The sequence below is a fragment of the Mytilus trossulus genome, chromosome 8 (assembly GCF_036588685.1).
Source record: "Mytilus trossulus isolate FHL-02 chromosome 8, PNRI_Mtr1.1.1.hap1, whole genome shotgun sequence".
Classification (NCBI taxonomy): domain Eukaryota; kingdom Metazoa; phylum Mollusca; class Bivalvia; order Mytilida; family Mytilidae; genus Mytilus; species Mytilus trossulus.
Genome location: NC_086380.1, coordinates 32,300,584 through 32,315,426, shown reverse-complemented (window position 1 = coordinate 32,315,426; position 14,843 = coordinate 32,300,584). Strand labels below are relative to the sequence as shown.

General features: G+C 32.0%; 1 protein-coding gene across 2 annotated transcripts in view; it reads left to right on the top strand.

The window, feature by feature from the left end:
- The window catches only part of LOC134680827 (uncharacterized), a 157,080-nt gene extending 143,381 nt beyond the window's left edge, over window positions 1-13,699 (top strand). Inside the window, exons 1-4 of one of the 2 annotated variants that reach the window (XM_063540073.1) lie at window positions 8,885-8,926; window positions 9,234-9,321; window positions 11,618-11,803; window positions 13,494-13,699. In XM_063540073.1, the coding sequence (XP_063396143.1) occupies window positions 8,900-8,926; window positions 9,234-9,321; window positions 11,618-11,803; window positions 13,494-13,654 (462 nt within the window). In that variant the 5' untranslated portion in view covers window positions 8,885-8,899 and the 3' untranslated portion in view covers window positions 13,655-13,699. Of the gene's footprint in view, window positions 1-8,884; window positions 8,927-9,233; window positions 9,322-11,617; window positions 11,804-13,493 lie in introns of those variants that run through there. The other variant, XM_063540072.1, reaches the window with a different exon arrangement.
- The last annotated feature ends 1,144 nt before the right edge of the window (window positions 13,700-14,843 follow it).

Sequence of the window (14,843 nt, the reverse complement as noted above, 5' to 3'; positions counted from 1 at the left end):
CTCAACTAGAATTCAAAGGAAAAAGGCGGAGCTTCAGCCATGGTATAACATATTCATGTTCATGTTATTCCATGGCTGAAGCTCCACCATTTTTTTTTTAAAGCAATTGCTTTCATGCCGTCGCGTATGGCCATCTTTGTGACCCAGATCAGAGACTCCGCCCAGATCAAGCCATAGTATTTTGTTAAACAGGCTCCTGGTCTGTCATTCTTAAACACCTATGTATGTTTTCTAATGCAATACATAGCTTGAAACTTTTGAAAAACGTTAGTGGATTTAAGAAGTTTCAGCATACGTTCTTGTAGATGTATTTTTGTATTTAGGGGGACAACCGTTCGACTATCAAAAAATATAGACGTCCGAGTGAAAAAAATGCATTTTTATACCTGCGATTCCGTTTTCCGTTCGTACGATGTTTCAACAAAATATGGAATCATTTCAGTTGTTGATTTAGTATTGAAAATTTGACTGAATTATCTTTTATAATATACGGTTTTATATGTTTAATTGGTGTTTTTTTAAGAAAGAGGTCAGTTGCTCTTGTTCATTCATAAAATTGTCGTTCATTCATAAATTTATCGTAAAATCAAAATTACTACACAGGTTATCAGGTTATACGTAGTGTCAAATGATCTCAAATGATTACCTGTAATCTAAAAATAGACAAAGTTAACTGACGTATTTTGTTGATTTGTTTGCGCAAATAATTTGGAGGAACGAAACCCTTGTTAAAAACACATAACAATAAGTTTGTTTTCCTTTTTTGTCATAACTCCGTAAGATTTATCGATCACCTTACTAATGAAATGGACCCGTCCAAACGTGATAGATGCCAAGTCCAGATGAAGAGATATTTACAATTTGGAATTTTCCAGTTTCATAGATTAAAAAAAGTACATCCTTTTTGGATATCATATTCAAAACTGGGTATGCATGACAAATGATGAAACCATTATCCTCGTCTTTCCAATGGACTAGTCTACTACGTTTGTTGACCCTTCGACGGTCCACCGTGTTTGCAATTTTATTTCACATGTTTTCGAAATATTGAAGATCATTTTCACAATGTTTCCTGAAAATTGGATAGATATCAAAGCAACTTAGAGCTGTTTGTTCTTGTTCGTATAATGACGATTTAATGTCATGTTTGTCTGTGATGGCCCCTCTGTTCGGGATTGCATGAGAATTATAGTTATCTCGTACCGCATGAGGATGACACATATCAACTGAGCAATAACGTTTGGGACTTAGTTTTTAAGAAATGATGACAAAGTAACATTATGAAAATATTTTAGTCAGCTGAAATATATATATTTATTTTTTACATGTTTATGTCTTGTAAAATATTTTGTTTCTTTCCCGTTTTTCAACATTTGCGTCTGGAAAGTTGAAATGTTTTAACTGAAGTATTAAATTTAAATTAATTATGAAAATTAAATCAATAAAGGAAATTATTGCCCAGTTACAAACACTACTAGGGGATAATCCATAATATTTTCTCTTGGAGTTATATGTTTCAGCACATGTATATCTGAACCCAACTTTAGCCTGGTAAATGTGTTGTCTCCTTGTGAAATATAAAACATATTAAAAATGACTTTCTGCTAAAGTCTTTAATTGATATAAAGTTAAAACCTTCTTAATTCTCACTAGACAACACTCCTGTCATGTTTAATTCTTAAAAAATATGTGGATGAAAAAAAAGTCCCCAAAACATAAACATGGCAGCAATTGCTTTTACAGCCTTTCAGGCTTTGATTTTAAATGTATCCGCCTCTTAAATATTTAGGAAACTGTTAAACGTACTAAAAGGTCAAGATCTTCATTTGTTTTCATTTCATAACAAAAAGCAATAAATTATGTGTACCCAAATCTTAAGAAACCTTTTTCAAACTATATAGAATTGTTACGAATTCCCCTAATTTTGGAAACAATTACTAAATGTTTCTTCTTTAAGTTGTGAAAAAATGAAATGTGAAACTATCATTTCCTTAGCGAAGATCCGATTAAATTTCGATTTTAAAAAGGGGGTACCTATAGAAAAAGGAATAAATATCGGCTACAAATATCTGTGAAAAAACATAGATTTTTTTGCGATCAATTAGGGGAACGTACACCCTCTACGCTCCCTGTATCCGCTACTGTTTGAGTACAGTGTTTTATCATTAAAATTGTGTTTTAATAAATAATCTAATAATCGGATTAATAAAATAACGGAAGAAAGCAGTTTGAACGAAAACTAGAAATGTATAAATATGCATTTTTCAATGAGATGAAAATTCTGTAAAATATGATAAATTTGTATGATACTTGAAAACAAAAAACAAAACAATTCTTACCGTCATTAGAATAATTATTTAATCCTTGTCCGACGCTGGAATCCGATATTTTTGTTTACCTCAGTCTGATGACATTATGAAGTTACTTGCGCAAACAACCATACGTCATTAAAGTCTGCCTATTGTAAAAATTGGTGCAAACGTGAAAAATCCGATAAAAAATCTTAAGACAGTTATTTGAATAAAATTATGAATACTGTTGATATTCGAATATCTCATTTAGAAAACAATTCTGAAATTAATAATAGGAACCATGATATACCCATTTCTAGAATAAAAAACAAACTCAAGGTACTCGCAGAGCGGTTTGTGTTCGTACCGACAGACAAGGCAGCAAATAATGTAGTGGTGGTGTGACGCATATACTACACGAAAGTTCTTCAAAACGAAATTATCAATTCCTCTACATTCAGGTCAGTGCGCACCACAGAGAGTCAAATCGTTAACAAGCATACCACTGCCACTGCCCAGCTTAAAGCATCTTCCGAACATTTGAAAGTCCCTACCATGTACTGGTTACCGAAATTACACAAAAAACCATTTAAATTCCGTTTCATCTCCGCTTCGAGTAAGTGTTCTACTACTAATCTATCAGTGCTTCTAACCACCTCCCTTACTACTATCAAAGAACTGGTTATTAACTTTTGTAACAAAGCTTATGAAAATAATGGTATTAATTATTTTTGGAGTGTTAAAAATTCTTTAGAGGTTTTAGATAAAAAACATGCTTTCAATGGTCCTTACAATTCTGTTGACAGTTATGATTTTTCTACTCTGTACACTACACTTCCACACAATCTTATAAAGAAAAAGTTTTTGTATTTGATAAAATGGTCTTTCGAAAAATCTCATTGTAATTTTATTTGCTGTAACTCGTTTAAGGCCTTTTTCTGTAACGAAAAAGGAAAGTATGCTAGATACACTTACTGGAAATGTGAGGATATGATTGAAGCTTTTAACTTTCTGCTTAATAACATTTATGTACGTTTCGGCGATAAAGTGTATCGTCAGGTAGTAGGTATTCCTATGGGCACCAACTGTGCCCCTTTAATAGCAGATTTATTTCTATATTGCTTTGAATCTCAGTTTATGACCAAACTCAGTAAAGACCCATCATTGTTACATTTGGTTGATACATTAAGAAATATCTACCGTTATCTGGATGATATTTTTTCGTTGAATAATCCAGAGTTCTCTAAATATACTTCAGAAATTTACCCAAAAGAACTTACTTTAACTAAATCTAACATAAACAGCAGCAGTTGTCCTTTTCTAGATTTAGACATTTCAATTTCAAACGGGAAACTTCACACTAAAATTTACGACAAAAGAGACGATTTTTCATTTCCTATTGTGAATTTTCCTTTTTTAGACGGCGATGTGCCTTTGGCTCCATCATACGGTGTTTATATATCGCAACTCGTTCGGTTTGCCCGTGTGTGTTCTGATGTCATAGATTTCAACGAACGTAATCAATGCATCACTGGTAAATTGTTGTGTCAGGGATTTCGATACCATAAATTACTTAAAACTTTTACTAAATTCTTTCATAGATACAAAGATTTGATTAGTAAATTTGGCTATACCTGTAGAAAGCTTATTAAAAATGGTATTTCTCATCCTAAATTTTATGGTAATATTGTACTTAAAGCGAGGAAATCACTATGTGATCCTTGTAAACTCATCGAACCTTTAAACAAACTTATAAGTAAGGGTTATCGTACCAATATTGTAATTAGATCTCTGAATATAGTTAACATTGGCACTAATATTGATTTTGTCATTAGCAAATTAAAACATAACTAAATTTCATTATCTTTTGAGGCGAGATGTATAGGGGACACAGCCACGTTAACTTTTGTTTCTATAGAAGTCGCTCTTCACTATACTACTACCTGTCGATACATTTATTTTTGGAATTGCACAAGTCATGTCTTCTTTGACTATTAATGACGTTAAAATACTAAATCCCTGTGATGTGTTTTAGTCGATTTTAGTCTCTGATGCATGATTTTTTACTATTAATTGGTTTGGGCTTTTAACTAGCTGTCAGTAACTGCGAGTACTCTCAAATCGTATTTTCTTGTTAATTCGACCTGTTGATACTGTTTATAATGCTTTTTTGTCATTTTTTATTTATATGGATCTTGGCTGTATACCAGCTTTGATTATTTGTAATATCTTCAATTTTTCACTTATTCTTACAACATTTGTATAAACTTCAAGATTATAAAAAAACGGTTTTTTTCTAAAGTGAACATTGATTGGTTAAATATTTCTCAGTGTGTTTGAATTTGTTTGTTAGCCTTTTGGTCATGAATGTTTGTCTCTAATATTTAATTAACTGTGCATTTGTATTCATATATCGCAGATCAAATTTATTCGTTCATTGTGTAATCATACGTTTTTTGATTGAGTTAAGTCTGCCAATTGATATTTTATCGTATGTTTGTCTATGTTGTGAAGTTATGCTATTGTTTCAGAAAAAGGGAGAAGGTTTGGGCCCATTAAAACGTTTAATCCCGCTGCAAATGTTTGCACCTGTCCTAAGTCAGGAATCTGATGTACAGTAGTTGTCGTTTGTTTATGTAATATATACGTGTTTCTCGTTTCTCGTTTTGTTTATATAGATTAGACCGTTGGTTTTCCCGTTTGAATGGTTTTACACTAGTAATTTTGGGGCCCTTTATAGCTTGTTGTTCGGTGTGAGCCAAGGCTCCGTGTTGAAGGCCGTACTTTATCCTATAATGGTTTAATTTTTAAATTGTTATTTGGATGGAGAGTTGTCTCATTGGCACTCACACCGCATCTTCCTATATCTATACACTGGGCGCAAAACTAAATAAAAATCGGGAAAATCTGACATTTTCTTTCCATTTTGCAAATTCAGGGGTTCTATTACATGAAATACACAGAATATCATACACGAGGCGCAAAAGTGACTTGCGCGAGCTTCCATTTCATTGGATAACACTGTAACGTGATCAATTTCCAATATTAGTTGAAGGTCTTGAAGCTGTCAATTATTTTATTTATATTACAAATTTTATATACCATGTGTCTTACTCATTAACATATTTAAACAAACTCATCCTTCGGATTCGTTTGTTTAAATATGTTAACTCGTAATAACCATGGTATATATAGTACTTAAAGAAAATAAATAACAAAGTGGCATATTTTGGCTAGTTGAGTGATTCAATGAGTCTCTAGTTCAAATTCCCACCAAGTTTCAGAGACTTCTTATAAAAACAGATAGACAGAAACATTGAACTGCAATGGTCAGCAATACAGCATATAGATTAACCTAAACCATCAGAGGACTCTTTCTTGGAGTTATTACTCTTAAATGACGATTTTTGATTAATTATTGTGTAAAGATGAGCAGCAACAGCACACAGCTAAAATGATCAGCAATACAAGATCCTTAAAAGTCGTATTTGGACAAAACCCTTTTAGGAGTTACTACCATTAAATGACTTTTGTTAGTCCCCTACCTTCACGGTTAAAAAAAAGAAAGGATGTGGTATGATTGCCATTTAAACAATAAGTTAAAGAACAATTAAAGTAGATTTGAGATAACCTGCAACACATTCTTGCCCTATATATCAAAACTATCATATATTGAAATATAGGCAAAATTGTAAAATAGAAAAATTAACAAATATACTAATATTATCTAAATCACCTCTACATAAATTTGACGCAACGTTAGATATTGCTACTACCACGAAAAATAGCGTTAAGTAAATATTTGAAGGGAAAATTTTTATAGAAATGTTGAAATAAATATTTCAAGTTATACATGAAAATAACGATTGATTCTTAAATTTTCACATTATGATAGAGAAAGAATAAAAATAAAATATTCATAGGCTTAGGAAGACACAGATTATCCGAAAAAACGTTTACTTAGTGTTGTCCCATGTAACAAACTAGAACCATAAAACTCGAACAATTCGCGAAATGTTCACGCAACTCTTCGAAATTTTGCATGAACATTCTATGGCGTGATATATTTCAATATTGGTTAACATGGCTGTCTCCTTTTAAAATTTGCATACATATTTTCAAAAGAATATGATGCATGATAATGTCCCATCGGAAATTTAATTTGGAAACTTGAAACATTTCAGGTCAAAAATAAAATTTTGACAGATAATTCAATAAATTGTAAGCACGATCGTTTTGTACTAAGTGTTAGCTCCCAAAATTCGAATTGGAAAATAAATTGAGCTAGATATTCAATTCAAAACAATAGATTTGCAATGTCTTGCGAAAATGTCCGAGTTAAACTTTCATGCCTTCACAAAACGTTTACGGCCAAACAAACAGAGATTTGATTTCGTGAAGATTATTTTTCGGCTTTGATAACTATACCAATAAAAAGTACTTTTAAAGTAGAAGTTGGTACATCAAATAGCATTAAGATTACAGGGTTATCTATAAAAAATCCAGATTAATGGAAATGTCTTGCAAGTTTGTCCGTTATCATAATTTGACGTCGCCACAAGCGTAATTTGCTAGGGACGGCATGAACTGCATTCGCGTGTTCCTTCCTCCACTAAATATAAATGTCTTGCTTTCAACAAAACGAAATGATGCACACATTTAAAAAATACAAATCTATTAGACGATCAAAAAGTAAGAAAACTTCAGTACCATAAGTATAAGCTATTGTATGACACTACTTGAATAAAATCATACTATTGAATATATAATGCAGCAATAGTCCTTCAAAAACACATAATTACTAGCAGTAAAATTGAATATTCTATGTTGATTATAAAATCATATCAAATTGGATTATCACGACATTTAAACTTGTGTGTTTTTTTCATTTACCGAAAATGAAGGAGGAACAATTAGATAAAGCGCATTTCCAATTTAACGTCATTTTTCTGTTACACTAAATGGTAGCAATATCTAACGTTGCGTCATTGCCTATCAATGACGATTTATGTGTTTTTGTCTTTTATATTGAAAAATATGTAAGAAGAAAATACAGCAAAGAGGCCAGCACATATCAAGATTCTTTTTCATGCCTTGCAGCAAAATGTCGTTGGGCATTATACATTACCCCTGTCCATCCGATTGATTTCTTTAAAATATTTTGAAAATGACAGGTAGTTGGAGTTAGTCATTTGTTTTTGGAACTAGTTGCATAAGCTATTGTTTGTTCGGCTATCTCCTCCTACATCGTTTTTCATTTGTGTCTTACAGACTGCGTAACATAAAATTGCATGCCAATATCTAGAATATATGGAACCATACTCATTCATATGGAAGAGCAGACAAGGAGGGGGTATTGTCTATTATACATATCTAGTATTTTTATTGGATTTCTGCATACTCATCATAGTCTTGCATTTCATTTTTGGCTTTTCGTTTTCGTCCTCTTCCTGAACCCTTAAACATTAAAGTATTGTAATCCCCTAAGGTGTATCGGACCATTTAACATGCGATCTCGACACTTTGGGCAATGATTTGCAGGCTAAATCAGTGAAATACTTCAACATACAAGTATGAATTGTTTTTAAAAGTCTAAGGCCCTTGGAAATATTGATTACTAGTATATGAAAAAGTACATTGTCAGCGGTCTCATATATGTGTACATTTATTGCCGGAAACTTGTAGTGTAGGTTTATATCAGCAATGTTCCTGACACGTTGGAAAATTAGTGCTGATCAAATATCTTAAAAGAGTTATGCCCCTTGAAAATATCGATTGAAATGAGTTCATTTACTCTGAAGCCTTCTACGATATTAATGAAAAGTTTCGTAGAACCAGAGACATATAATATTATATGTCTCTGGTAGAACCAAAAAGTTTTTTTTAGTGATTGCCCTAAGCTTGTCTATTGAATAGATAAAACGCTGGGGACATTGAACCTCTATTATTTTATATAATATAGAAAGACTTGAAAATTCGTACACACGTCGAAAATAAATACAAGGGATTTGATGTGGTAAATTCAAAGAAAAGAGGGGGTGCTGTAGAAGTAAATATTTAATTTAATAACTTAAAATTAAAGCGTTCCAACAATTATTGGCACAATGAATTCCGCTCGGCAGTAGATTTTCTTATTTTTGGAATTACGCTCCTTTCAAAAATTATGAATCCGCCCCTGAACGTGTGTCTCTTGACTTGACGGTTTACGACCGACCTTGCTGTTCTTAAATGTTACTTCCGACAAGAAGGGATATAAATCTAAAAATAGTACATTTATTACTTGTTTTGTTTATTTAATTCAAAGAGTGGTGAAATAAGGATGTATTTTGTTTATAGAAATCTTTTAAACAAAATGAATAATTTTAATGCAATAGAAAATTGGCTTTAAAATACTACATAGTTAGCAATCATACCACATCTCCGTATTTTTATTTAAAAGAAAAAAGAGTTATATATTTCTATTTTATTGGCTCACAAAGAGCATACTACAATATATGACATCATTTGAGACAACCACAACAATAACAAAAAAATAATCAAGTAATAAATTTAGTAAAAGATTAACATTCTTATGATAAGGGCGGACTTGAACAGGATACTTACAACTTATGATACGAGAAAGGGGCATTTTTGAGGTAATATAAACTTGATATAAGTCATTAATGCATTCTACTAGTATTATATAACTTTACTAGTTGACTGACTCCAGTAACAAAAAAGGTAAGCGACTTTTTATGTAGATATCTAAAGGTTCAAATATCACAAATTTTCATTGACTTCAGTTTTCTATTTACACAAGTAATAAACCACCTTCCTTCTTAATTTGATAGAATAATCATTATGACCTTTCATCTGCTTCACACATTAAACAGATTTACGCTTAATTTGAGTACCTAACAATGCATTTATTACTATTTATACAATCATTATATATGTTTTTAGGGTTATTTATCGCAGGAACAAGGCTACAAGATGTTGCGCATTAGTTTGACCGTCATTCTAGTTATCGTACTATTGGAGAAATCTTACGGTAAATATTTAGTACTATATACAGTTACATATATTTTTAAAATACATAAATGTTTTGTTTTAATTTGTTCAATACGATAAAAAATAAAAATATAATACATTTTAATTACTGATATCTGCTTTTTTCTCCTTTTATTTTTAATGACTTTTTCAAACAAAAAGAAATTTTCTTTTTTTTGCTATTTTCTGAACTGAATCAAAGAGTCTATAAAAAAAAACTGAATTATTTCAGAGGTTTTGTAAAGTTTTAAGTCAAAGGGCTTCTATTAAAGTCACTTATCAGTTCAGTGATTATGCTTACTTTTTGAAAACTCAGGAAATTTATAAATTCACGGTTACATATGTTTATGTTACAGGCATTTTCTAAATTTAGGCATTTTCTAAAATATGATGATTGCATGGTCAGAAATACCTGGTATGTTTGTTGATGTTTTCATAAGTTACGGGTTTGTTGTGAATACAAGGTCCAGTAGGTTGTTTTCCCTTGTTCTTCGTGGAATTGTGTAAGGCCAAATTGAGTTGTGATGTTTACGAGCTGTTTTTGAACTTCTGTATCTTGAGCATCTTTCCTAATGGAGAGGTTGTCCCACATTATGTCTGGGCAGTTGAAATCGCCTGCAAGTATGATGTTACTGCTTTTGTTCTCCTCTGTAATTTTTTCCAGGGATTTTTCTAGTTGTTCTACTTGGGCTTTGATTCTATGTGGCATGTATAATGAGCCGATGATTAGGTCTTGGGCTGTTTTTAGTTTGAGCTTTACCCATTCCATTTCACATTTTGTTATGTATTGTGGTTGTTCAGTACCAATCATGCTGTTGTGGACTAAGATGAATACTCCTCCTCCTAAGGTACCCCTGTCATTCCTGAATGATGTATAATTATCAGGGAATACTTCAGCTGATTTTATAGCATCTTTAGTTGGATTCTTTCCGGGTTTTACCCCTTTTAGCCAAGATTCTGTGCCAATAATGATATCTGGCTTTGTGTATTGTATTGTTGTTTTGAATTCCGAGGTTTTATCTTTGATGCTTCTGCAATTTACCGTCATGATTCTGAGGTTTCTTTTATTGATGATGTTAAAGGGTGGTGGTGTTGTGTCCTTTACGCTGTTTCTTGTACTGTTACAACTGACCGATTTTTGGTTATTGATTTGTCTTTTGGACTGCTTTTTACAAGTGGACTAAATGATGAAGAAAAGGATTCCATGAAGCTAAGGTCTGTTGTTAGAGGTTCTTAATAGCTTATGTTTTCAATCTCGTATGCATGGTAAGTGAATGAGGATACATCAGATATGTTTCCTTTTGAACACAGCTCATGTATGTACTGTGCACAAGTAGATCACTGGATATTCGAAAAACATAGATTTGGAAATTCACACACGGCACACACATGAACATCTTATTCTGTTTCCTGAGTTTCAGATAGTTTCTAGTTATAGACAATAAAACTAGTAAAACATAAAAACTTAACATGCAGGCTAGATTTATTAAGAATAATCTTAAATTTATTTTAATCAATACTTTTTTGTAGGTTTACAATATATTTCTATAATCTAATTATATATTGCATATTTACACAATTTGCCTGAAACAGACCAGGCATTTTGTGTAATTTTCATTAAAAATTTCAGGCATTTTACAAAATGACTTTTTTTTTAGGTATTTTACAAAATGCCTGTCAACTTTAGGCATTTTAGAAAATGCCTAAAAATTCAGTCATTTTACAAAATGCCTAAATTTAGAAAATGCCTGTAATATATACATTATATTAATAAAAAGTAAAACGCCTGAGGTGAATGAAATGCAGGCGCGGATCCAGGTACTGGTGTTTAAGGGTGTCTAGAATTACTAGTTACAAAAATGTACATGACCATACATGTATTTTGGCAAAAGGTCTTTTTTTTTTGTATGTGGGATACGGCGTCAGGTTCGGTGCGGTCTGAAGTCGCGCCTGCAACAACTCTGGAAGGGTTCACTGTTACCAGACCGCATAGTCAGTTATAATAATTCTTCTTTTCTAAAATGTAAAACAAATCAAACAACCAAAAGTAACGTCCTAATTAATGTACACAAAAATTAACGAAAAACAAATATGTAACTCAGCAACAAATGACTACTGATTAAATTTTTAATTTGTACAGTTAAATCACAGATTTTTTTATTAATATATCTCTTCGAAAATTTCAATAGCGCTCGAAAGAAATTTTATGAAATAACAAAAACAAAAAACCCATATATAATCTTTCCTATTCCCAATTATTCTTTTTTTATCATTATGTATATAACATTTGTTTACAGGAAGAGAACAATATGGAGATTACTGTGAAAGGTTTGGTCTAGATGAAATAGAACCTTTTATATTCAATGGAGAAAGGTTTTGTCTGAGTGATAGAGAATACAAGTACTGCAAAAGCTACAACTGTCCAACTCCAGATTGTACTTACCCATTAAGACCTGCTACTGGAGGGTGTCAGTATTGTAAAGGTAATATATAGATTGGACAACTACATTAAGGATCTCATTCTAAAAACGATGGTGGATGTTGTTTTCTTAGGGTATCAACAGTCATTTCCTAGAGGTATCGATGGGCTCAACAGATAGCCGTGAGGTACCCATTTTTTTTGTCAGTGGGTTCTTTTCTAAATATGGAAAAATAAGGTGTTGATGGCACAATGTGTCATCTGAGGGATTGATATTTGCATGAAATATTTCTGAAGTGGATCTGTCACAAGGTAAACATCCCGGCATTCCCTCTGTCCAGAAATAAATCGAATGTCCCATTAAATTATAGTTCTCTGCAAGCTAACGTGGAGGGGCTTGGTCAATGTGTGTACAAGGGTAGTGAACAATATTTTTTAGTGTAAGACGTAAAATCTCGCTGCAAGGTTAAGGCACATAATTAATTTCATCCATAATTTGTTTCTACCAAAACAATACGCTTGAAAACACCTATATTCCATGTTAAATAAAAATATTCCAATGTTTTTATTTCCAAAAAAACATACATGATTTTTTTTTAATAACTGTATTTTGACCAACAAAGATTCTTGGAAATTTCTAGCTTTTATTTGATCGGCTTCACTTTTATTAATGAAAAAAAAAACATTCATTGAGTTTTGTGGAATCATTATTATTCGTGGGATACCAACTTTCATGGATTTCGTTGGTACAGGTAAACCACGAATTTTAGTTATTTAACGAAATACACATTTGCTATTCGGCTGTATCCAGACTTTGACGAAACCTCAAAATAAAGCGAAGATGCAAGATTTTCGGAATTCACGAAAATTGTTACCCACGAAAATAAAGGAATCCACAGTTTCATATTTCTAATTAACAAAATTTACTTCTGGATACTATCTTATGATCATAGACAAGCTTGTGTCCAAGTTTGGTACAAACCCAGGATAGTTTAAAAAATTATTAAAATTTCAAAACTTCAATCACAGAGTGAATGTAATTTTTCCCGGCAGAAAAAAACTAAGTCCATTTATTAGTAAAATACGGAGAAATGGAATTTTATTTTGACAAAATTTACTTCTGGATACTATCTTATGATCATAAAAAAGCTTCTGTCCAAGTTTGGTAGAAATCCAGGATAGTTTAAGAAAGTTATTAAAATTTCAAAAACTTTAACTAGAGTGAATATTTGTGGACGCCATCGCCGCCGACAACGACGGAATGTAGGATCGCTATATGTCTCCCTTTTCCGACTTAAGTCGAAGGCTCGACAAAAATGATGGGGTTTTGAAATATAAAGAATAGACTGAGAATAATGAGCAAAAATATAAAGAACAGAGAAAAAGGTCTAAAATGATAAGGAATACAACGAGTAGAAAAGAAGACATACCTTTTAATTTATGAATATGACCATATTAATGATAATTCATGTCACTGGTGATACCCTCAATATAATGGAATTGTATGCAAGTCATGCAACTGAGAGGTTGAACTAAGCTATATATAGATCCAGTTTTAATTCAACAATATTTTTTTTATTTAAGAAAATATATGTATCAAGCCAGTGACATGACAGTTGTTATCCATTCGTTTGAAATGTTTGAGCTTTAATTTGATTTTGCCATTTACAAAGGAACTTTCCGTTTAGAATTTTCTTAGTTCGGTATTTTTTTGTTATTTTACTTTTTCCCATCCATATGCTTTTTCATTGCAGATTATTGTAGCTATGGTGGAATAATGTACCCTATTGGTGGCGGATTTTCTATCAATTGTCTGGATGGATCAAACAGGTGTGCGTGTAGTACAAACAATCGGATTCTCAAAACACGTATTGGAACTAGTCCAAGAAGAATGTGCTTTAAAAAACTGACATGATGTGTTTGGAACCTATAGTCTCTCACTTTCCTCCTCAAAAACTTAGAGACAGACGACTCACTCACTTTCGTTATTTTCGTCACAAATCTGTATAATATTACTTTAGATTAATGGACATTTTTGCAATAGTTATAAAAATGTATTGAAAATTAGTATTAGTATTATATTTAGAAAATTTCGAAAAAAATGAAACATTTCCAGTTTCATGTTTTTAGTTCATGTACATAAATATACATGTCTTGTACATTTGGGTTTGACTGTTCCAAATTTCTTTTTTTTGTGTTTGACTGCATTGGTTGCTTTTTCTCTAACATTACATAATATTTTCCATTCATATGTGTTCATTGCTTGTGACGTACACTAAATTCTTTAGAGATATACTCATTGGTAAAAACGGGTATAGATCATCTGCATGCTGATACGGCATCTGCTGATTTTGCTTATGTAAAACAACTTAAGTTGCTTCCCTTTGTAATTGACCGATTTTATGAGATACATTATAAACAAAATATCTATATACTTATGTTTTGGTTCAATCATTAATGAAAGTGAAATAATGCGATATTTTTTTCGCTTTTAGCAGCCGTTTTGTTTTAATTTGTCAAAATAAGCTAAAAAAACATCGCTGATGAATAATTCACTTGTCAGTGAATAATTCGACCCCATTGAATCCGTATGCATATGACCTTCAATCGTGCGATTTATATAAGGGTTTGTATTTTAGGACAATGAAATTTACGACAGCTTTGAGGGACCATCGTCTACATAAGACTCAGTGACGATCAGATCAAAATAGTTATAAAGCCAAACAAGTACTAAGTTGAGGAGAATTGAAGACCCAAAATTCCGAAAACTTTTGCCAAATACGGCTAAGGTATTCCTTTGTTTTCAAAAAAAATTCATAGTTTTGTAACAAGAAATTTATAAAATGACCATATAATGATCATATAATGGATATTCATGTCAACAACGAAGTGCTAACTACTGGGCTGGTGATACCCTCGTGGACGAAACGTCCACCAGCAGTGACATCGACCCAGTGGTGTAAATAGTTATCAAAGGTACCAGGATTATAATTTAACGCGCGTTTCGTCTTCATAAGACTCATCAGTGACGCTGAGATCACAAAAGTTATAAAGGCAAACAAATACAAAGTTGAAGAGCATTGAAGACTACGTGAAACTCAGTT